Genomic DNA, 25,360 nt, shown 5'->3' with positions numbered 1-25,360 from the left:
TCATAATTTGAGAATAGCTAGCATCTACCTTCAAATAGTGAATGTTTGTGAATGTAACCCACCTTGGTTGTCTTAACTTTGTTTCCTGTACTGCAGCTCCAGCCTTTGAGATCTGGCAGCACTTTACACTCTTCCCCATCCATGCAGGGATGCATCTGGCACCACCACTTCTGTGCAACTATGGATGCTGTGAGGAAAATAAAAGGAAGAAAATAGTAAAGAAAAAATGTAGGTACTGGAGGCAATTAGCAATATGTTGTTTGAAAGCGAAGCAAGGTTCTGCCCTGCGTTGAAGCAAAAACAAGCGCCTTTGGTGTCTATACAAATCACAGTGATTGAAGAGAGTGTCTTTTGATCTATGGCTGAAAGAGGAGCCCCGTCAGTCTTGCCCTGATGTGTTTTCAGGTTGGAATTACAGGGCGTTGGTCAATGTCAAGCCAGTGAGTGTTGTGAGCAGGTGCGTGCATTGTGAGGAGGGTGAATGTTAGTATGTAGGAGGGATGGTAATACAAAGTGCAGCAGAGGTTAACGCATCAAGTTCTTAAGTTGCTCCGAGGAAGCTTACAGGGGAGAAACAGCTTCCCCTGACATTTCTAAAGTGAAAAGAGAACTGTCAAAATCTAGGAAGTCCCTGTCACAGCCATTAAAGTTAAAAGAGGAGATGAGGATCGATTCACCTGTAACTGAGGCTACTTTTGACATGATATTAAATGACCTGGCCTTCTGTCTACTCGGCTGAACACAGGGTCTGATATGGCCTCGACAACAGACAAAGGGGTGATTGAATGAACTGGTGGGCGATTTGATTTTGAGGATTATAAAGCCTTCAAGACACAGCAGCAGGATCACGGAAATTTCAACACTCTTTTTTTTGTCTTCTTTCAGACAATAAACCTCTCATTCCCAAATAATCAGTTAAAAAAGCACCAGAGGCACAGTGACAGGTGTGACAGTGTTTGCACCATTCCGCCTTTTTTTTTTGTATCCTATTCAGAAGTCAGTCTCAAATCCTTTCCCAAACTATAATAAGAAGCTTGGCATACCGTCTACACAAGATGGAGCCGCTCTTGTTGTTCCCGCCACCTGTCCAGGGAAGCAGGAGCACTTGACAGTCTGGGATCTCTCTTCGATCTTGTTCTTGTTGCAGCATCGGTGTGCGGCAATTACCTCACAGGTTCCCGCTTTTACATGAACTGGAAGCACAAACAAACACAATGGTTAGAATACATGGGACGGCCCTCTGCTACAGTAATTCCATCTTGTAACCAAAGCATTAGAGCAACAAATACAGTAATAGAACATTATATGCATTATATGTATGCTTGTAAATATGGGTTGTGTCTTTTCTTTTATGTAAACAGGTGTTAAATGCTTTGGGCTTTTTGATTGTTTGATAAGGCTTGTCCAGCTGCAAGTTAGATGAGAAGATTGATACCACTCTCATGTCTGTACGGGGAAACAGCTAGTCTGGCTGAGGGCGTTTGTCTCAGCACAGTCTTGTTTCAAACATCCAAACACAATGGCTACTTGAAATCCAGGACATCCCCCAGGTGGAGCAGCCCCACCTGTCCATGTATCCTTGAGCAACATACTTAATCCACTGACCCTGCACCCCAACCAGAGGACGAAAAGAGAATTTCAAAATGCAACATCAAAAACGCACCTACTTCTAGAAAATGACTTTATTAACATCACTAAACTGCTTATTTATGTGTAAGAACATTACAATATCAATTACAAGGACACTGTTTTCACTGCCTAAGTTAAATCAAACATCAATACTGCTCTCTATTTTATATTCATTACTTTTCTGCATTGGCTCATCACCATTCTGAGTTTGTCTATTTACACGTAACAAAAAAAAAAAAAAAAGCATTTGAAAAGTTTTGACATTCCTTTCAGATAAGCTTTAATTATGCCTGTAAAGATTTTCAATTTAGAACTTGACTAGAAAATAGATTGCAGTGAGCTTCCATCTTCCCATTAGCTACCAATCCTGAAATCTCATCTACAACATTAAAAACATTTTGCTTCCAATCAATAAGGTGCTATTCACATTCCCACAAAAGGCAAGACAACAATTGCCGATTGAGTGCTTTTCACCGAGCAGAAACTTACTGATGCAAAAACAGGTCAGGCTCCATGCCCTTGATGTGATTATTGTTAAGCCACCAGCACGCCCCCCGATCAAAGTTAATTTCAAAAGTTGGGATAGCTTGGATAGAATATTCAAACTTTGTTTAAGAGACAGATGCGCATGGACAATAGGTAATCACAAAAGGTGCAACGAGCAAAGACAATCATTGTAAATCACCTGATTATTTGGGAAAACAAATAGCGTGTTAGCTGTCAGTGTCAAGAAAGTGCTCACTAATCATAACTGGTCAGCATCACAAATCACAAATCAAGACTGCAATACATAATAAGATAATATTTCTATACATCTCCTACAATATAATTGAATTAGTTGTCCAAAAAAAAAGAAAGTGTCAAGGGACAGATGTCACACAAAAACCTTTAAAATGTTCTCAACCTTGTCTGCTAGTCTCGCACAACAAACGTGCTTCATTGGATGTGGTTTTTGCTGTGAAAAGGAGGAGAGAAAGCTACAGTGCGAGCTGCGGCTAGGTCTGGCCTGGGACTCTCGACTCATTAAGGTGCAGGAAGCGGCTGTTTGGGGCTGCCCGTGTGGAGAGAGCTGCTGATTAAAACCGGAGCTGCTGGCGAGGGTCACTGACTCCAAGGCTAGACCCAATACCAGCATGCAGTGTGGACAGGATGAGAGTTCAGAGAGCAGGGCGCTGTGGTCAGCCCAAGCTGGTAACGATCCACAGGAGAAGAAACAACCATGAACTGTCTGACTACTGTTGTTACGGGATACTGAGTATGTGAGACAATAGAGCACAGAAAGTGTATTAAAAAACTAGGGAAAGAACTTAACTAAACTGAAGTAATAAAGATATAAGAAATATTAATTTACAAAATTATACAAAGCACACACTCTTGGCTCAATTAAGCATGATTGAAATATATGACATTTTGGGAACTTATTAGCTTTTTATGCAATGAGTGTTACATGAGCAGATTGATACCACTCCATTGAAGCTACAGTCAGGAGACGTTAGCTTAGCATAACTCAGTGTAAAACCACAACTTATCATTTTTGCAAAGACTAATATGTTTTAATTATTGAGCTTTATTGGAGCTGGTAGGTGGATTTTTTTTTTTATACCTTTGGACAGAGCCATGCTAGTTTCCCTGTATTTTCCAAAATGTTGAACAATTTCTTTAAGAATATATTGAAGAAAAAGACAATGTGGAAAAGGTGATGTACAATTAGATTTTATTTGTTTTGCATTTTTTTTATTGCATAGTTTTTGAACTTCTTATGTTAACGTTGTATGTTATAAGTTAATGACTCTGGCTACTAAAGGGTTCTGGATGGTTCTTTGTTTGGGAAAAAAAAGGAAAATTAAAAAGGTATAAAAAAAAACATTTAAAATGGAGAAACATTTAGAACATCTTTTATGAATCATTTAACATCCATGTATTATTTAGAAAAGCCTTTGGGAATGTTTCACACAACCAGATGTGTGTATATTACTGCTATTTCTTTCTCATGTCCTTTCAGTCAAACATACATGAGTGCATACATTTCAGAGCTGCAGCTGGGGGCAAGAGTAAAGAGGCCAATGTTTTGCTCAAGGACACTTTGCCAACGTTTTGATGTCCATTGACCCTCTGATTCCCTGGTTGTATAATGGTCTGTCTAACCACCAGGGTCACCCTGTTCACAGTAACCATGCTCTTCATATGGCATCAATAGGCGCAGCGGAGTGTGAGAGGCGTTAGGTGTAACACACATGTAGGAGAGAGGCTGCCTGTTTTCTCCATAAGCTCCGTGTGTGTAAATGGCTCACAACACCTGTGATCAATACACTTCTAATAAAGCACTTAGACTGTCATCAGTTAGAATCACCAGGCACCCACGTCAGCAGAAAGGTGAAAGGACAGAGATCACTAATGAGAGCTGGCATAAGGCCCAACCCTTCAGCCAATCAATACCACTTTGAAGCAGAGCACACACACTCACAATCATATTCATCGATCCCTGACTGATAAAGGTATCAGTAGAGCAAATATAAAGCATTTCTTTTAGAGGTTGTCTCCTAGCACTAACTAATTGGGATTAGGACTGGGTGATAAAACATGAAACCTGCATCTCTGTATTTTTTATTAAAGAATATATAATTGGTCTACATTTCTTATTTGGTGACACATATTACATTCTCTATTTGTGTTATGGTCATCAGTGTTATAGGAGGCATAAACATAGAACTAATACATTGCTCACCTATTTTTATGATAAATACAGCCTACCAACATTCTGCTTTCTCCTTTTTTGGTGTAAAATCCTTCATCTTGTCGAGCCACCACAGCTGCAAAGTTATGTAAGACAAAAACCAGGCAAGTGACCAATTGATCAGAATTTGGCTGATAGAAATACCTGGCATAACTTGAACTTGCATGACTGGCTTTGCAAGTTCGTCCCAGATTCATATTTCAGCATTAGTTTAAATTCACATCTACTCATCCTAGCCCAGTATCCCTAGGAATTACATTCATATTGGATCATTTGCACCATGTGATTTATGCTCATTCATGTCATATCCTTTTGTCTATAATTACAAGCAACAGAATCCTTGTAGTAATTCCAAGTCAGAGATATTGAGCATTTTTGAAAGTGTCCATAACTCCCATTCGATGAAAAGAACTACAGACAAACTGTTGGCAAAATGGCTGCAAAGCCCCCATTGCTGGCTGTTACATCTAAATAAAGTTTGTACCTGGTTTTACTTCTTCTTGGGGGGAACTGTTGGATTTCTGTAACTTACAGAGTGTGGTCTAGACCTATACTCTATCTGTAAAGTGTTCTGTGATAACTTCTGCTATGATTTGCCACTATAACTTAAAACTGGATTGAACTTAAACAGACAGAAATGTAAAAGCTACTTAAATGGAAAACGCACAAATGCAGTTTAATGCAAAAGTAATGTGCCTTTTATGTACAGTAAAGGCGAAAAGTAAAATTATAAGGGAAGTCATCTGGGATTTATGTGGGAGACCGAACTTAGCATCTTAGCAGGCCTGCAAATAATGATTGCCATTTTGCCATTGTTTTAGTTGCCTAATTTTAAAACATACATAAACCAGAATGTTTATTTTCCATAATCACAATCATAACCATGCCATGTAGGAAGAAAGAATTTTTTAAACTTCGGTACTGAATGTTAAAAAGGTCGTCAAAAAACTGGGTTTTGTAGAATCAATTTCAACATTCTGCTCTCTACAGAGGAGTTTAACAAGTGACAGGTTTGTAGTGACAGCTGATATGAAACACAACAACACTATTTTTCAAGCCGTTTCATAATAGTATGCCTAAACATCTGTACATCTTTTGGGAAAAACATGATACTTTCCAAGAAAAAGAATCATCCTGTAGAGCCTACATCCTGTTTTATATCCAACTGTTCTCCAATGGTCTTCATCATTCTGAAAACAGAACAAAACAAATGTTGAGATTGACAAAAAAAAATTTGACGAAGAAGAAGAAACTTTATTATTCGTCACATAATCGTACAGTAGAATGTAGTGAAATTCCATCTCTGCATTTAACTAGGGATCCACCGAATCCAGATTTTTGGTGTTCGGCCGAATACCGAATCCACTGGTTAAGATTCTGCCGAATCTGAAACCGAATACCGAATCCTACTCCCATCCTCAGTCCATTAACACAGTCCCACTGTTTGTTCTGTGTAGGGCTAGCAAAGCTGGTACTGGTCGTCTGTTTAACACAAGTTTTTAGCTGTGACTGTCCTTCCTTTGCCGTACCTGAAGTTGCTGCATTTTGGCTGCTGTCTGTAGATTCCTTCATGCACAACTCGTATTCTTTCGGATGTTTCATACGCAAATGTTTTAACAGCGGCGATATTGTGTATTGTTTAGGGTCCTTGCCACCACGAGACAAATCGGCATTGCAAATTGAACATGTAGCTCGACTTGAATCGCCTTCTTTTGACTGAAAGTACTGCCAAACAACACTTTTTCTTCTCTCAAGTTCCATTTTCACTTTCTCACAGCATACTGCATTGAACGATCCACCTACATAAACACCTTCCCTTAATCAACGGCGGCGTCATTACATTGACCAGCGTAGCGCGCGTAGTGCAAGCTAAGGGTTCAGTTGGGTGGAAAAAAAATCTTTAAAAAGCCCAATATTCGGCCGAATCCGAAGCCGAATCCTGGATTCGGTGAATCCCTACATTTAACTCATTCTAAGCATTAGGAGCAGTGGAGGCTACATACAGTGTCCAGGGAGCAACTACTAGCAATTACTCCTGTCACCTAAAAAGACCAAAAATTAAGTTGCATAACGTAGGTAGTGTAGGAATTTTGCGTAAAAAGCATTACTAATCTTGTAATATTTTTAGTAGAGAATGGCTGTATTTCCGCAGTAATAAAACTTTTGGTCCATTGATTTGCTGGTCCAGTCAGAAAGAGTGAGGGGAATTTACGCAAATTTTAAAACCCTAAAATATCTGCGGCTTTTGAGTAAACATTCAGGGCTGGAGCCTCAAAAATCACCTCCTCACTCCGACCCTGACCTACAAAGAAGATGATAAAATGAAACTGATGATGAAACATGCACCTGTTTCTGACAAGCAGTTGGTTATCCAATTTATTAAACTACTGTGTGTCAAACACTGCAAACTACACAGCATTGTGCATTAGTTCATGGTGAATAGTGTGGCACATCTAAAAGTAGAAAATATAAACCTATCATACGTTTATGAGGGTAAAAGGCATTTATAAATAAGACTGCAATGTGTAAATCCTCTGACACAAAAAGCAGAGTTGACGGATGCACTCTCCTTTCAATATGTGCTTATTTTACTTGTCGCATTGCCCACTGCACTCTCCTTGACCTAATATCATGTTTTTCATGCAGCAATTAGCTAACGTAACGACAAAAAGTGGGCAGAAAAAAAGAGAACCATTTACCTTGACTTTATTTATAAAAATGTGTTCATTGGTCAATCTGCATTCTTACATTTGGTAGAAATTAATTAGAAATGATGTGTTTAATTCAAACAGCTGCCAGTCACATTCAACCACAATAAATTATTAAATAAAGAGGTTTGAATGGAGTACATTATTGATTATACATGGATGAATTTTGTCGGAAACTAAACAAGTATACCATCACAAGGATCCAAGGTCTATCTGACACTAAATGTATTTTTATTTGTATGATTTATTGTTTTGAAACTGGCAGCAGCAATAATTCTCTTATATAGGCCACATGTACATTAAAAGTAGAATGTAATTTGTTTTTTAACTCAAAATAAATCTGGTGCCAGCTCAGGAAGCCCTTGAAGAATCCCAATGGAAACTTTGGGGCAATGCTGTACATTCACTTCTGTACTGAGACTCGTTGCCAGTCACTAGGTAAAGTGCTCTTCTGTTGTTCTTATCAAAGAACTAATCATGCAGGTTAGAACAATGCCACAGGTGCTTTCAGCTTCTGCAGCAACCAAACAATTGATCTGACATGCAGGTAGGGAGACATCACAAACAACACACTGTTCCAACTGTCAGCTGCATGATTGGCTGTATCATTCTCACCTGCCCAGCCAAGCACAAGATACAGTAATAGAAGCACAACGGGGGATAAATGAAACACCGAAGCACGGTGTCGATTCTAATGCTGACAGGGAGAGTTCACTGATCACAACAAGCCAGAATCAGAAATAAATCACATGTCAAGTGCACATTATGTTTTATATGTCATTGTGATGCTGATGAGGTATTGTTTAAAAAGTCTATGATTAAGTCCTAAAAATAGCCTGTCAATTACGTGAAATTATGTATGAATTCCTGGAGTAGAGTCATTTTCTTAGTGCACCAATTTCGGTAAGCATCGTTTCCAAAACTGTAGGGCTGTGTTTGATTGAAGAAATTCTTAGTCGACTAACACTCATGCAATTATATCGACTAATCGTTTAGTTGATTTAATCAACAGATCTGTAAATCTGAGTTTCTCCGCAAAGTCATGCAAAAGGATGCATATATTGAGTAAGATAATGCCTCCTTTGCATATTTAAACAACATTTCAGAAAACGTGTAATACAACAAATAATTGCCTTAATGAAAGTAATTAAAGTAGGTTTCACGGTGATATCTATTAGGTAAAATGTCAACCCTTAATTCTTGTGTTTACCAGAGATGTGCTCGTACGTTTCTTGGAAATAAGTCATTCAGCATGAAAAAAGCATAAAACATGACTAATTGATTAAAGAAATCTAAGTTGACTAAGACCAAAACGACCGATTAGTCGACTAATCGACTAAGAGGGAGCAGCCCTACAAAACTGCCAATTTTTTAAACATTTCTGAACTTTTTTGACTACAAACTAAAAGCACAAGACAGAACTGCCTTAAGAAAGCAACTGCTTAACATCACAAAGCACTCATTAAAGTTGAATTCCATAACTTTAAAAACATATTGGAACTGGCGAAGCTTTAAGTGTTAAATATGCAAATTATTGGCAAAAGTGATAAAGTTAGACAGCATCAGTAATTCTTAACTTTACATGTACAACCTGAGAAACCCAATCCACACTTTTCAAACGCAGATGTATGTCTCCAGCCACTGTACTGTGCTATTTCACCAGATGATATTAGAGCTGGAGCCAAACATTGGCCGGCTGTATATCTGTGATATTAGCTAGGGCTGAACGATTTTTGAAAATAATCTAATTGCGATTTTTTCCCCAAATATTGCGATTGCGATTCGATATTCGATTATTTTTTTAAGCTCTTTGTCTTCTGTATTATTCAACAAAGACAAACAATAAATCATTGTATAGTATGAACAACACACAATTACACACTAGACAGTTAAATAAGTAAAAACACATACATACATATATATATATATACATACATACATACATATTTTTTTACAGTGCACAGAGAGGAGCTGCCTCCAGCCCCTCCCCCTCGTGAAGTTGCGTGCCGACACCGTCAACACTGCACTTGCTCAGAGAGGCTATCGTTACGTTAGTTGCTGTGGTCTTGCCGTGGGTTTTGCTCTTAAAAAAAAACCCTCCAAAACCCCCCCCCCCCCCCCTGCTAGTGAAAGCTCCCAAAACCGCATTTATCAGTCTGATTGTTATACCCTCTCAGTGGCAGCTCCTCCACCCATATCTTTATATCTTTATAACGGAGCTAACCGCTAACCGGAGCTAACCGCTAATCAGAGCTAGCTCGTTGCCAACCGAGCCTTCAGTTCTGCGTGCCTGTATCCATTAACTGCATGTATGGACTCGAGCCCAAACAAAACCCTTCATTTTATTAAAATGGCTGTAAAAGTTTTAAACTTCAACTCAGAATTGTTTGAATGACAGAGATCAGCTCAAGGTACAGTGTAGCGTTAGCGTGTTAAGTTGATGCTTTCTCTGCGTAGTGCAGACTGATTTGCTCTTGCGAGTCATCAAATCGAGACCAAATCGCAGCCTTTGCGATTAGGAAATCGCGTTTTAACATATCGCGATATTATCGCAAATGCAATTAATCGTTCAGCCCTAATATTAGCTTATCACAGATACACTGTATTTCTATCCGAACACATGTCGGTCAAAGAGTCACAAAAAAATTGCAGCACAAGGACTTCAAACACAATTCGTACAATAATGAAAGTGTGAAAAGTTTGTGATTATAAGTATTTATTGCCTGGGAGCTGTGACTTCATGGAGTCTCATCATCACCATGAGGTTGACGGGCAACCAGCAGAGACTACAATAGAATAGAATAAACTGCATATAACCCCCCGTAAAACTTGTAATTACACAGTGTTTTGTATAGATTAAACAAACAAGATATAACGTGTTTTTAGTGAGCTTTGGAGGTGCTGGAAGGTGGATTTTGTGACCTTTAGACAGAGCAAGGCTAGCCGTTTCCTTTAACTTTCTTTAAGGCTTTGGTGCATCATTATACAGCCAGAAGAAACAGTGAATACCATCTATAATGAGCACTCGGTAATATTGTTCAGCCAAAAGTACAGCAAAAACTAGTTTTCTTCAAGGTGCTCAGTGGACATAAAAGTTTGAATTCATCAAGGACTTACTGTACCACATGACAAAAAAGACACAGAGGTAGATTTACTAACACTAGCACAGTTTACGCTGCGTCTGTTTATGCGAGTTCGGTAATGAAGGCGCTATGCTTGCTTCCTCATCCCATACAAAAATGTAATATATGGCCATATATGTTTAAATAACATATATAATGTCAGTGCCCATGTATGTCTGCTGCCTATATGGGAATATATGCAAAATTCATATATATAAATACATATACATATATGAAACATATATTTCAAAATATAGCAAAAATGGCCGTTTTCATGTAAGTGCCATATATTTTCCTGTATATGCACATAAATGTTTAATATATGTAAGACGCATATATGTATACATGCATATATGTACTTATTTCCATAGTACATACTTTCACTTATATTACGGATACAAATATGCTTCTAATATGATGATACCATGTACTTTCACTTATATTACGGATAAAAATATGCTTCTAATATGATGATACCATGTACTTTCACTTATATTACGGATACAAATATGCTTCTAATATGATGATACCATGTACTTTCACTTATATTACGGATACAAATATGCTTCTAATATGATGATACCATGTACTTTCACTTATATTAGTGACACAACTATGTTTTTTATACAGCCTGCACATATATTTGTACTCATTCCACAGAACACACAATTCCAAGTCTTTTCAAATACAAACTTTACTGAATTCTTTTTCAGAAAATACTTGACAAGTACAAACAAGTACAATCTTTTCAAGTAAAAACTTTACTTCATTTAACTTTAGACTTTATTTTCTTTTTAAAACCTTTTCAAAGTGCTCACCTTTTTTCCCTCAGTATTACATTTTCAAACATTTCAAACATTTCTAAACTCACTCACTGGGGAAACACATTTCTCATTTTAACAAATTTTTAGGTAACATTTTTCCTGAACATTGCCAGTCTTAGTTCTGCCATCTTCCATTCAGGGCTGTTCCGATCTGGGCAGTCGAAACAGCCGAGTGCTTTGACATAACTGCATCTGAGAAGGTAGATTTTAAAGAAAAAGTTTTAAGTATAAAGCAGACAAAACACTGGTGGATAAACTTATCACCAAGATAAAAAAAATCTTTATTGCAGTTTCTTCTAGTGCAAGTCAGTAAAATGGAGTGACAAAGTAAGTGAGTATGCAAGTAAGGCCACACTTACACTGCAATCAGTGTGTAAGCATGGCAACCAGTTTTGCACCAATTTAATTTGCAGGCGAGATAGTGCCAAAACACCACCACCTCCCATCGGAAACTAACTTTTTTTGGGAACGCCAGATGTGAATTTGAACATATACATTGAAAATTCTGGGATGCACTACCTGCAGCCCCATGAATGATTGTCCATTTGTTCACAGATATCTCCATGGGTGTGGTTCAGACACAGGCACGAAGCCAAAAGGGTGGTGGTAGCACAGTAGTTAAAGGGATACACTTTTGTTTTTGCCTTACAACAACTTTTACAACTCCCAGAGATAAAAATTTGAGGTTTATCATTCTCGAATCCATTCAGCCAAACTCCGGGTCTGGCAGTACCACTTTTCCATTAGCATCTCTTTCAAAAAAATGAAAAGAGTTTTGATATTTTTCCTATTTAAAACTTGACTCTTCTGTAGTTACATCGTGTACTAAGACCAACGGAAAATTAAAAGTCTCTCATTCCTGCATAATAATCAAGGAACTGTGCGGCCGTATACCGGTGTGCAGCAGGCGCAATGATATTACGCAGTGCCGAAAATAGTCCCCAGCCAATCCCCAGCTAGATAACTTACGTCGTCACTGGCAAGTTTGTGTTGTTCGCTGCATAATATCATTGCGCCTGCTGCCATGCTCTGGCCGCCGGATCCTTGATTATTACACAGGAATGACAGTATAGTTCCTAGCCATATAGGCCTGGAAAATCGCAACTTTTCAAAGAGATGCTAATGGACTCGTAGAATCAATGATCTATGCTAAGCTATGCTAAAAGTGGTACTGCCAGACCCGGAGTTCAGCTGAATGGATTCGAACGGTAAACCTCAACTTTTTATCTCTGGGGGAGTTGTAAAATGAGCCTATTCGGACTATTAGTATTCCTTTTAAGGAACCTGGCTAGTATGCCAGTAGCCTGGAATTTGTGAGTTTCGAATCCCAGTCACCACTGTTGTGCCCTTGAGCAAGGCACTTAACCCTAAGTTGCTCTCGAGGAGACTGTCCCTGAACTAATTGACAGTTGAAAAATGTAAGCTTTGGATAAAGGCGTCTGCAAAATGCATAAATATAAATGAAGGCTGAGTGCCGTAGGTAACCACTTTTAAAGTTGACTTCGCTCAGCATTGGAAAATGAATCATCTACAGTCATGTACAGCTCTGTGCACAGGATTTTAAAATGTTGTCAGCCCAGTAGCTGATTTGACTGAGTCTAGGCTCACATCACTTTAAATACAGACCTGTGGCAGATGATGTCAAATAGCAAAATCATAACTTACCCATTATAGCTTTTACTTTTATTTCATCCAGGCCGCTTCTTCTCTCCCCATCTCCCCCCTTTGAAACCTTGGATTCCCCTCCTGAGGGAAAAAAAGTTGTTTCTCAGGATGAAAAATAACCAGTATATAGTTTACGTTTTCATTATCAGCAGCATGACAATCAAAATGGTTGAAAACAGACACATACACACAGTCGGTCCATTTATATTGCGCTTTTCTACTCCTACGAGCACTCAAAGCGCTTTACAATGTATGCCTCACATTCACCCATTCACACATCAGTGGCGGAGGCTGCTATGCATGGTGCCAACCTGCCACTGGGAGAAGTTTGGGGTTCAGTATCTTGCTCAAGGACACTTTGATGGGGTCAGGCAGAGCGGGGCTCGAATCAAATGGTACCTCTACCACCTGCGCCACCATCGCCCCTTTAATCAAATTATTACTAATAATCAGGCTAAGACCTGAATTCCAGTATAAGGCACGTAACACAAATCCTATGAAAATGTTATATATAGGTTCCATTGGAAGAAGGGGCAGAAGGCAGACAACACGGCAAGCAGGGTTCCTCCAGTCCAACTTCAGTTCAATTGGTGTATACTGTACATGCACAAGTTATTTGACTTTCAATTGCATTATCTGGGTGTCTTAATCGGAATAAGGGTAGACCAGTTTGGTTTGATTCCAATCAGTTCAGTAAGGTAGTTCTTGAGCCAGAGGGTTGGTCGCTACCATCTAAGGCAGTGGTTCTCAAACTTTTTCGGTCATTCCCCACTTTTTGAAGATGGAGGATCACACCTATTCTCGAGGACGTGAAAGGAGTCACCAAGGGAAGCGAAAAGAATTATAACGACAGCGACAGGAAAAACAAGACCAAAGTCAATATTGGAGTGGCCTCATGAGGAACAAGGATTTTTAAAGAGGAACGCCAAAAGTTGCCTGCTTTCTTCTCGACAGGTAATTCAGCCTATTCGTCTAAATCTATACAGTCTATGGTGTAAATTCGAAGTTTTATAGTTGCTTGGCTAACTATAGCATGGTTGTGCATAACGCTAGAACGACGTCTAGGATACTTTTCCTTGCGCGCCGATGAAAAGAATTGTCTAGGCTACGTTGTAACATAAATCTGTGTGTGCTGGCTGCGGATCACAGGCAAAGGACACTCTAAATTGTAGTTATTTTTTTCATTGCTTTTGCTTTGTACTGGAAGCCTTTACATGAAACGGCACCCAGTAGGAGTTAAAAGCGCTTCGGAATGGAGGGGCTAGAAAGTAATATTCAGTTGGTTGTCATATAGAATTTCACCGCTAGATGGGAGAAGTTTTTTACACAATGTAGCTTTAACATAACAAATGTGACCATAGAATAAGCATTTTTAACCACACTCTACACTACTGCACAGACAATACTAACCTCTCAAATTACTTTTGACCGAGTGTTTCAATGTCAAACACCCCAAGCAGCAAAATCCTTGCCATTGAAGTCCCACTGGATGCCTGGCAAGCGAGAGCCACACACTTCGCGTGTATCACGCACCTGAACCGGGACAATTTCTTCCTGTTGAACAAAATAAAATTGATAGGCTTAAAAGTCTTATTTCAGTATAGTAAACAACATATCCAGCATTCCAGATTTATGTACAATTGACTGTTGAAATTGGTCCCAATAGTATTATGACAAGCATTCCTGGTCCCTACTGTCAATGTTGGAGTTTTCATATTATCAATAAGTAGTGTCAAAAGAGCAATTGCCACAAGGTACCAGGAAATTTGGGAGATTAGATTAGGACAAATTTACAGTAAACTGTATTCGATTATGACCAATTAATATAGAAGACAAGGTGATTGCAAGCAGTTCACATACTTTCCAACAGCACTGCATAAAAAAGTACTCACTATTTGAACAGGGTTTGAAGGGCTGGGGAGAGACCCTGGACTGCCGAGGTGCATGGAGCTATTGAGCATTTCTTTTATCTGAGGTATCTCTGCATCAACAAGAAAAACGGATGTGAAAGACTGTAGCCAATAAGTATAAGAATAGAAGTATACTCTTTTGATCCTGTGAGGGAAATTCAGTCTCTGCATTTATCCCATCAATGTATTAGTGAGACTCACTGTTGAAAACATCACGCTTCTTATCAGTCCTTTTAAAATAATGAGGCCATCCTTAAAAATATTGCAGTAACAGCAAAAAAAGAAGAAAAAAAGGGTCGGTAGGTAGGTCTATTTTTTTTTCTAGATTCAATGTAAAAAAAGTTAAATTTTTGTCATGGGGATTAAATAGCAGGTCGATTTGTTATGATCTGGCAAAATAAAAGCCCCAGCTATTTAAGTTTTACTGTGTGTATGTGTGTGTGTAGAATGGAAATATAATACATTTACCTGTGAAGATGAATTTTTTTATTTCAAGCAATTCTTGACGTACAAGTGAGAGCTCGTTGTCACTATTTTCTGCTTGTTCTTCCAAGGAAGCTAGGATTTCCGCCCCTTGATTGTGAATGGCAGCCTGTGGCAACATATAAATGTTTTTTTTCTAAATTAAAACATACAAATTATTGCCGTAGTTATATATATCATTATGCTTACAAGCTTACTGTATGATATTTTTGTCCCAAGCCACCTAAAATTTATAAACAATAGTGTTGGCGTGGGGGGATCGACATATTTCAAATGAGCTCCGGTTTTGAAGTACAAACAGGAAGCAAATCTGAGCAGCTTGTTTTGTAGTTTGTTTGTAGTATGGTACATAGTAGATATAAATGATATAAGATGGTTATACAGCAAGCATTTATAATTTGCATGGCCGAATGAAGTCTCTCTCTTATCTGAGAAACCATGAACGAATGATGGAGTATTTTAAAATAATCCATTCGATCACTCCTGTGTGATAATCAAATCCATTTTAAGTTAACTCAATACAATATTTCAACTTTCCACATCCACCCCAGCCCGTTTACCTTCAGGAATCAAAGTAAGTGACTGACTACTGTAGCTACTGTCCTCGTTTAAATCAGTCAGGCGCGCGGCTGCGGTGTAGCGAGTGGAAGGGGATCGGCCGGATTCTTGGTGTCGATTTTCAGTCTCTGTTTAATGGTAAGCCCTTTAACATCTGTCAATCATACACCGCTTGCCATTTGGGGAATTAACCCAGCGTTATGATTGGTTGAACTGTTCTTCTTTGCTGCTGCTTGATTTGAGGACTGCGCGTGCACAGAGGTGTCACCAGGTTTTTGCGTAGTTTAGGCGTACCAGCGTACTTTGAGGTCAAAATGGGTGTTTTAAACGAGAAATAAGCCAAAACAATTCAAATCTCGTCATTTTTGGGTACAGGGGTGTCGTCAAAATTTCGTCTTTATGGGGTAAAGAATTAAATGTTAGTACATTAAACAAAAACTCACTTTGGTTCCACTGACTGTGGCCACGGCAGTAGGGGGTCATCCTCATCCTCATCCTCCCACAGACGTTTGGCAACCGCAGTTCTCTTTCCCACAATGGCGTCTTCGGAATCTTTCTTCGAACGTTTGTCCAACTTTCGCTCCAAAGTATTCATGTCTATTGCAGAGAAATATCAGTCACCATTGCCACTAACACTGATAGTTACCAACAAGTGTCTAAGTTAAAGAATAATGTAATGCCCACTCAATATGATATTATCACATTATCGGCGTTCCGATATGAGTGATCTATTTGTGATATTATCACAAATAGATCACTCATATCGAAACGTTCATCGTCGCGGTTATCCTACATAACCTCGAGGGCGTAGTTTTAGCAAGTCAGGGCTTGACATTAATTTTTTGAGGGCACTTGTCCTTTACGTTTCACTTTTCCATGCACAAAAGTCACTTGTCCGGGTAAAGATTCATAATTTTATGATAAAACCGTTGAAAGGATCCAAACACTATCAGCATTAATAAAATACTAAGTCAATATATTGAGATACTAAGTCAATATATTGAGATACTAAGTCAAAAATTACATTATAGAGACGGCAAAAACGACCACTGGATGGGAACGGTGTATTTTACAACAACAGATACGCGCACGGTTTGGCGAGGCCAATTTCAAGTGAACGCAACATCTGTGTTGTTTTTCCGACGACAACAGCAGCTGCACACTGTCATACGTTACTCTCCAGTGAAATACAGATAGACATATTTTACACCGTTTAGCTGTCAGCATTTTTAACTCTCGACGGCACTCTAGCTGCTAGTTAACGGTAGGCTAACTTTACCTGCTGCCAAGTGTTGTTTTAACTAGCATGACATGCGGTGATGTTTCGGTTGCCTCTAACGTCCGTTTTCGGAGCATCAGACAGAAGCATTTCAGTGGCACCAAAATCTGCGTTGCAATACGGTCCGGTAGATAACGGTCGTTAAGGCACCGGTGACGTATTAGCACCGGGTCTCTCATTTTCTGTCAACGATGTGGCGAGGAGGTAACGTTAAGGCACAGTTAGCAAGCTAACGTTAGCTAACTAACACCGGCTGGTTCGCCGTGCTTTCATGCTGCATTGCTTACAGAGAATGAGCTGAACAGCGGCCTGGGTGTAACGTTAGCGGCCCGCTGCCCCGGATTGCGGGGGAAAAAATGTAGCTATTGTTTCAAATCGGTAAAAAATCCACTTTTCCCGGACAAGCGGACAAGCCTTAATGTGGCAAGTCAAATAAAGATTTTTGCCTCAACAAAACTAAACACATATAACGTTAACTAAACACATTCTTGACAACGTAGTTTCGTTATAAAATTATCTATTTATGTTAATGGAGCATATGTCCCTGTGTAACTAATACAAAGCAGTAAAAAAAACGTTAACTTACCTCCAACTGATTGAACGGTAGCCATATAAATGGGGAATCCACCTTTTGGTCGTTTTCCCACACCCCACTCGACGGCAAATTCGTCTTCGTAGGTAATCACGCCGTTTAAAAAACTTTCCAGATCAAAATTTCGTATGAATTTAATGTGAACAATACTAAATTTCCCCTCATCGACCCCGGCACACCATTTTACAAGCGCATACATGTCTTCTCCTTGTCGCGTCGTTAACGTTTTTCTCAGGTTGTACGCGGGTGTTGCTATAGTGACAGAACTGGTTACTACCAGAGCCGTTAACGCTCTGGTTACTAATAAAAACAAAACAATTCTCAATAAGAAAAATGTTAATGTTTAAAAAATCAAAACCAATATGTTATTATTATTATTATTATTATTAATTATTATTATTATTATTATTATTATCTTACATTCATTATTTTTCTATTTTAGTTATTTTAGTTTTTAGATCAGATGGCCGTTACCGGAGGGTAAGGGTTGAGTGTGCTCTGAGAAAGCAAGGTTCAAATATAGATGAAGAGATGGTAAATTATATTTTGCAAAGGAATTCTGAAGATTTATGTTTTATGTTTTCCTTTTCTTTTCTTTTTTTAGAAGAACTGGTTTAATGAAGATAATTTAAGTGTAGGTAAATATATTATTCTGACATGCACTTCATTTCAGAAGGTGGCGGTAATGCAACCAGGCGTTGTTTGCCAACTGCCATAAAAACAAGAAGAAGAACAATAAGACAGTGATTTCAGAGTCAACTATGGAAGACGGTATTTTGATTTTAAGTTCATAATGGAGTATCGAAAATACCTTACCCGCAGGTTGCAGCAGTTCCTGCGCGAACAACACGTCGATGGAAAAGGTAAGTGCACAATATAGATAGCTAATTTTAAAAGACAATTACGTGCATAAGACATAACGTTAGTTACCTTAGCAATTATACGCTAGCTAACTTGAACTAGCAAGCAAGCATCCTTCGATTATTATTATTCGTTTCTGTTAAATTTAGAAAGCTTAAGAAAGGGAAAACTTGAGTATTATTGACCTTTTCGCATTTTATGAGAATTGTTTATGTATTACCAGGGGTGGTCCATGTATTTGATTTTCAGTAAAAAAAAAAAAGAGGGAAATTACTTTTTTTATGGTTTATCTCTTCAACAGTTTGAAAACCAATAAGAGAAAAGCACAATTCGTTTTTCATTTATTTGTTAAAAAAATAAATAAATTAACGAAAAGTACACGCGAACGTTAGGTAGGTTTCAGAGCCATAGAAAGATGGCTCTGGGTAGGTTTAGTTTATTGTAGCTGTGCAAAGGGAGACATAAAGGACATGTAATGTTAACCAGGAGAACAAATGCTGCTGTATCTAATGATTGGGGAAAAATAAGTATAGTAAAGTAAGTATAAAGTATACATTTGTAAATATGTGTTTGTACTGAAGTTTTAGCAACCTCAAACTGATGTTTTTTTAAAAATCCGTTTATAAAAATATCTACATATATGTGTAAACATGGCCTTAAAGACAATAATAATATAATAAATTGCCAAAACCTGAAGGAACGGTCAAGCTTAGTGTTAAAATACAATGTTAATTTTTTCTTATTTTCTTCTTTCAGGTCAGCGGCATGTCCAGGCTCCCCAAGGAGAAAAAAAGTAAGTCACTTTACATGTGAACACAATGAAATTCTGTCTAATTCTACACTGATCTGTGTCAGGATTGTAGTCTACCTGCTACCATTTTTACTATTTTACCTGCACCAAATTTATAAATTCTAACTTAGTTATAGCGTTATCTTTGCAGTGTATTAGCTCTAGCTTCGTGTTTAGCCATTTTAAGTTGGCAAGTTATTGTACAAAAAAATCATGTGCTATCAGAGATTAAGGAAACCTGTTGAATTGAAATACTGCCTTGAAGCAGGGTTGGACTGAGACAAAAAATTGGTCCGGGCATTTTTGGCCCAGGCGGTAACACCCACTGTGATTGGTCAGACATTAGTCGTTCCCTGCAGACAGTCCTCTTAAAATCTGCTTGCATTCTATGATAACAATTGCCTAGTGTTCTGTGTTCATGTGATAGTTTTGGATCCTTCAAGAGGGGTCTCAAGACTTATCTGTTGATCTTACACTTAAATAATTAATTCATTCTTGTAGTTATGATTTGTATATTTATGGTATTTTTTTATTATTGATATTGTATTGCCATTATTGTTATTATTAATATTGGCTTAGCAACTTTAAAAACAGTTTACTGTTAATTTTAACTATTGTAAGATTCATATTTTGTCGCTTTGGACACAAGTGTCTGCTAAATACTATAACCATAACACTTCCCAAAAGCTACACTAAATCTGAGAGTAGTATATATGCCCCGGAAAGAGCACCAATACGAGAGAAGCTAATTAAACATTTCAAGGAACTCTGATGCTTGTATCAACACAAACTTTTCAGCTACCCAACAGGCTAACCGCTAGCATTTTCAATGTAAGCTTAAACAGTTAGGTTACCTGACAGCCACTAACTTTAATGTTACAGCCAAACTGCTTGTTGTTGTTATGATGTGACACACCGCGCTACATGCATGCGGTGGCGCACACACACACACACACACAGCCTCCCTCCCTTCCTGAGAGAGTCCCTGTTAATTTGCCTACTCCTTACCACATCGTCATCTACTCTCTCTTTCATCTTTTTCCTCACTCGTTCCCATGGCCGTGTCATGGTCACTCTCCTCCTTCTTTCTGCTTCTCTGTATATCCAGCCACCTCTCCTCCTCTTCTTCAGGTAATGCTGATGTTGAAGCAGCTACTACAGACCAAACATGTCAGAAGTGTTGGCACATTTTGAGGAATCCGCCTGTAGATTCTTAATCTTTTTTCTCCTCTAATTTCTCTGCACCTCCCTCGCACTTGGTGGTCGTTTGTCCATTTTAAGCGTGGATGCTAAACTTCCAGCATAACTATTACAGCTCCGCGTCTCAGGGCGGGGAGGCGTGGCCATAGTGGGATTAAGTAATTTTGCGGCCGGGTGGGAAGGGGGTTCCTGGATTTGATTGGTCAGGCCAGTGCCAATAAAGAAAAATTAACCAATGGGCTGCAGTGAGTTCTTTATGGGCCGGCCCCGCCAAAAATAAAAAGGGCCTATTTATATGGTGATTCGGCCCAAAGTGCGTCGGCCCACCCGGAAAATGCCGGTATGCCAGATGGCCAGTCCAGCCCTGCCTTGAAGTGATATTATTATTTTCATAATAATATGAAATATTGGTTTCCTATTTCAGGTATGTGATCCTGCACTCGTCTCCTCTGATCCTGCACTGAACTCACATGGTCCTGGTCCTGCACTTGACTCCGTCATCCTGCTCCTGCACTTTCGACTCACTTAATCCTGATCCTGCACTTTCGTCTCACATGATCCTGATCCTCGCGCGTCTCCTGTGATCCTGCACTTGTGTCGCCTGATCCTGATCCTGCACTCATTAGTACTATATCGGTAAATGTTAATAGCTGTCTCTATATCTATAAATACTATAAATATTAAATAAAATAATATTATTATATTAAATTCTATAAACTACTCCGTCACATATTAAGGCGTGCTTATTTGTGTTAATTTCAACAAACCTGAATGTTAATTGTTATGCAAGTTTTTACTTTATAATAGTAAGATTAATACACTTACTTTATCATTTATCAAACATGTTGAATTGAAATACTGCCTTGAAGTGATATTATTATTTTCATAATAATATGAAATATTTGTTTTCCTATTTCAGGTATGTGATTCTGCTGTTACCCTAAGTGATCCTGCGCATCTCCTGTGGTCCTGCACTCTACTCCCCGTCATCCTGGTCCTGCACTTTCGACTCCCGTCATCCCTGGTCCTGCACTTCGACTCACTTAATCCTGATCCTGCACTCATTCGCAGGATCCTGCACTCGCTCGCAGGATCCTGCACTCGTCTCCTGTGATCCTGCACTTGACTCACATGGTCCTGATCCTGCACTGAACTCACATGGTCCTGGTCCTGCACTGACTCCCGTCATCCTGGTTGCACCTTTCGACTCACTTAATCCTGATCCTGCACTCGTCTCCTGTGATCTGCACTGAACTCACATGGTCCTGATCCTGCACTTGTCTCCTGTGATCCTGCACTGAACTCACATGGTCCTGATCCTGCTCGTCTCCTGTGATCCTGCACTGAACTACATGGTCCTGATCCTGCTTCGTCTCCTGTGATCCTGCACTGAACTCCACATGGTCCTATCCTGCTTTCGTCTCCTGTGATTCTGCACTGAACTCACATGGTCCTGATCCTGCTCTGTCTCCTGTGATCCTGCACTGAACTCACATGGTCCTGATCCTGCTCTCGTCTCCTGTGATCCTGCACTGAACTCACATGGTCCTGATCCTGCACTTCGTCTCCTGTGATCCTGGTCCTGCACTCGACTCACATGATCCTGATCTGCCGCCGCGTCTCCTGTGCTCCTGCACTTGTGTGCCCTGATCCTGCACTTATTAGTACTATATCGGTAAATGTTAATAGCTGTCTCTATATCTATGAATACTATGAATATTAAATAAAATAATACTATTATATTAAATTCTATAAACTACTCCGGTCACATATTAAAGGCTCGTTTTTGCTTATTTGTGAAATTTCAACAAACCTGAATGTTAATTGTTATGAAAGTTTTACTTTAAATAATAGTAAGATTAATACACTTACTTTATCATTGATATTTGGAATTGTTGGCTGAAATAAAATAATATTTTAAATTTCTTTGTGTGTTTGCCGGCTGTGAAGAACCTCCCTCTCCATTCATACCACCAGTCCACCAAACCTCTACAAACACTTCCTGTGCAAAATGGGCAGAGGTACGGCAAACTGCTACTGTCGAGGGATACAAGAAAACAGCATGAGTTGCTACTTCTTGCTTTAAAACTCAAGCATGGACTGACTGATGAAGCTTTAGAAGACACACTTAAAGTTGTTAACGTTATAAGTCAGAGGCATGCTGTGTCATCTACCAAACATCACTTTTACAAAACTTTTGATGACTTGAAAGAAATATTCAGTTTCACTACATATGTAGGGGATGCACAATTTCTGTAAACATTGGCGGGAGAAAAGTGGTTTGTCCTAACTGTCAATATTCTTGTAGTGTAGCCCGATCACATGAAACAAGGGGGCACTTCTTTATTGTTTTTCCACTAGAATCACAATTAAGAATTATGATGGAACAAGAGGAACTCTTCAGCCAGTTGACTAGGCCTAACAGTGGTGCTCACTCTAGCCCACTGACAGATATCACAAGATGGTGAGCTTTACAAGAGGGTTAGCGAATAGTGAAGGCCAATCTGAGCATCAAGTCAATCTCACACTAACCTTTAGCTTTGACGCGGGTACCTGTGTTTAAGAAATCTTCTTAACAGTATTTGGCCACTTCTCTATACAGTCAATGAATTACCACCTGATCTGAGAGCAAAACAAGTCATGTTGTCAGCCTTATGGTTTGGTTCATCAAAAGCCAAACTGTAACACATACTTATCACCATTTGTGAAAGAATGCAATCAATTGCTTACTCATGGGTTTGGGTGGATCAGTGCAAAATGGAATTGTCAGTAGCCCGTTCCAAAGTATTTCCCTTATTTGGCAGTATGTGATTCTGTTGCAAGACCGATGATTCAAAATTTTAAGCAATTCAATGGAGAATTTGGATGTTCATACTGTTTACAAAAAGGTACAGTGGTTGAGAAGGGTCAAGGTCGTATACGGGTCTATCCTTTTGAGTCTGATACTGAAAGCAGAAATCATGGTAGCAGCCTAAATTTCGCTCGAGAGGCTATAGAAATCACACTACTGTGAAAGGAGTGAAAGGACCCGTCTATTTTGTCCTTGATCCCATCAGTTGACCTGATACAAGGTTGCGTACCTGACTACATGCACGCCTGTCTTCTTGGTTGTACCAAGATCTATGACTTATATGTGGGTTAGAAGTGACAATCATGAAAACCCATGGTATGTAGGAAGGTGTATCCAAGAGATTGATCAAAAACTTCACCTTATCCAACCACCCTCCTGTGTTTCCAGAGTGCCTAGATCACTGCAAGAGAGAAACTATTGGGAAGCGCATGAGTGGTATATGTGGCTTTTCTACTATAGCATCCCAGTGCTTAAAGGGATCTTACCAGGCGCTATCTAATACACTGGACCACGGTTTGTGTGAAGGCTTTGGCATTGCTCTTAACTGAAAGTGTCACCTTGCAACAAATTCAGGAAGCAGACATCATGCTTAGGAGATTTGTGTGATGGAAATGGGGGATCTCTATGGTATACAAAATGTGTCCTATAATGTCCATTCTCTCTTCACCTTGCACAAAGTGTGCTGAAACTGGGGTCCTTTATGGGCTCATTCAGCTTTCACATTTGAGTCATATAATCACAGGCTGCTCAAAATGATCAAAGAGCACACAAAGGGGTCCCTTTGCAGATTGCCAAAACATTTCAGTTACAGAAGGGTCTGCCCTTATATGCCAAGAAAACACTTTCAAATGCATCCTCTGAATGCATTTCGGCCTTTGAAGACTTAGTCAGTCCTACACACACCCAGAGTGCAATAAGGTGTAAAGAGGTCATTGCACTTGGAGGCGCTGCAGAAAGTAAGACTTGAGCAAGATGACTACCTTGCCCTCCACAATGTAGCTTATAACATAAAGAGAGAACTTCTTGTCAGTTACCGTGACAGGGCAGTAATTAATGGTGAAGTTGCGCCTCTAAAAGACATTCGAGAGAGGAAGAGAAACTCGCATGTTGTTAGTCCTCACAGATAACAGTATTTTCAGTGTTGATACGTTTGTTGTTGCAGACTTAGGAAGTGGAGAACGCTGCTATGCCATAGGACATTATTTTGAAACAAGCGACACAGTTTTTTGCTTCATTGTCGAACCCACACCACTTTGTTGCTGTTGGCAAAAGTTGGGGCATTTGACAACTGTTCCAGCTGCAGTTATTCAAAGAAAGTGTCTCTTTATGAATCTTCAAACCTGAATGTTAATTATGTTTTTATGTTTTGAATACGTAATGAGTTGACGAATTGATTAAAAACAAAACAAGAGGTCAAAGAATGGAAAACATTTTTTTACCCATGCAGACCAAATAGTGAAAACACAATCTTTTAGAGTTTTAAACTTGTCAGTGAAAATGCCAATTGATAGTTAAAAAGAATATTGTCTAACTCTGAATACCTTGACATGAAATGTCAATAAGGTTAAAAAGAATGAACTTATGTCTGATATCTAGTGGAGTCCTAAATAGTAAGAATACTGCCTGCACATGTCTGAATGTGGAATGTCATTAATAGTTAAGAATATTGCTGTACTTCAAAATGTCATGTAATGAAATGCCAGTTAATAATAGAAATGTATGTACTTGTCTGAATAGTTTAAAAGATGATACTTAATGTCTCAATACCTCCAAATGCCAATATTTAAAATTTAATGTTTTATATCTTATGTCTGAATGCCTTGTAATTAAATGCCTATAGTTGGAGATTTTGTGTCTGTATTTTGTGAATACCAAATATAGTATTTTTAATACAATAATGCAGTGTTTTCTTTGTCATTTTGACAAATACATCGAACAAAGTACCATAACCATATGCCATAGCTTTAAAAATGCATCAGTATCACATGCATGTATGTTTACATACATTTATTAAATATGTGGAAAACAAATATGTATGTCACATATTTATATGCATAATGTTGTCCATATATAGGGAGAAACCAATATGATACTGTAATATATGCAGATATATGGTATCATATATGGATGAACTCAAATATTTTCAATACATGT

The 25,360-nt window shown here is 38.8% G+C and overlaps 1 protein-coding gene and 1 long non-coding RNA gene across 2 annotated transcripts in view; both read right to left on the bottom strand.

Annotated features, from left to right (window-relative positions):
- tafa3a (TAFA chemokine like family member 3a) overlaps window positions 1–25,360 on the bottom strand; it is a 118,122-nt gene that overhangs the window by 8,410 nt on the left and 84,352 nt on the right. The window contains exons 3-4 of the mRNA XM_039799057.1: window positions 1,044–1,193; window positions 63–187 (exon numbers count right to left, since the gene is read on the bottom strand). Of these exons, the coding sequence (XP_039654991.1) occupies window positions 63–187; window positions 1,044–1,193 (275 nt within the window). The remainder of the gene's footprint in view (window positions 1–62; window positions 188–1,043; window positions 1,194–25,360) is intronic.
- On the bottom strand, window positions 14,221–16,109 carry LOC120558141. Its single transcript, XR_005639060.1, has 4 exons — window positions 16,077–16,109; window positions 15,061–15,184; window positions 14,575–14,663; window positions 14,221–14,236 (listed from the first exon to the last, which is right to left on the bottom strand). It is a non-coding gene; the product is annotated as an uncharacterized LOC120558141 (long non-coding RNA).

The sequence above is a fragment of the Perca fluviatilis genome, chromosome 4 (assembly GCF_010015445.1).
Source record: "Perca fluviatilis chromosome 4, GENO_Pfluv_1.0, whole genome shotgun sequence".
NCBI lineage: Eukaryota > Metazoa > Chordata > Actinopteri > Perciformes > Percidae > Perca > Perca fluviatilis.
Note: the sequence above shows the minus strand (reverse complement) of the source record. Positions and strands in the feature narration are given on the sequence as shown.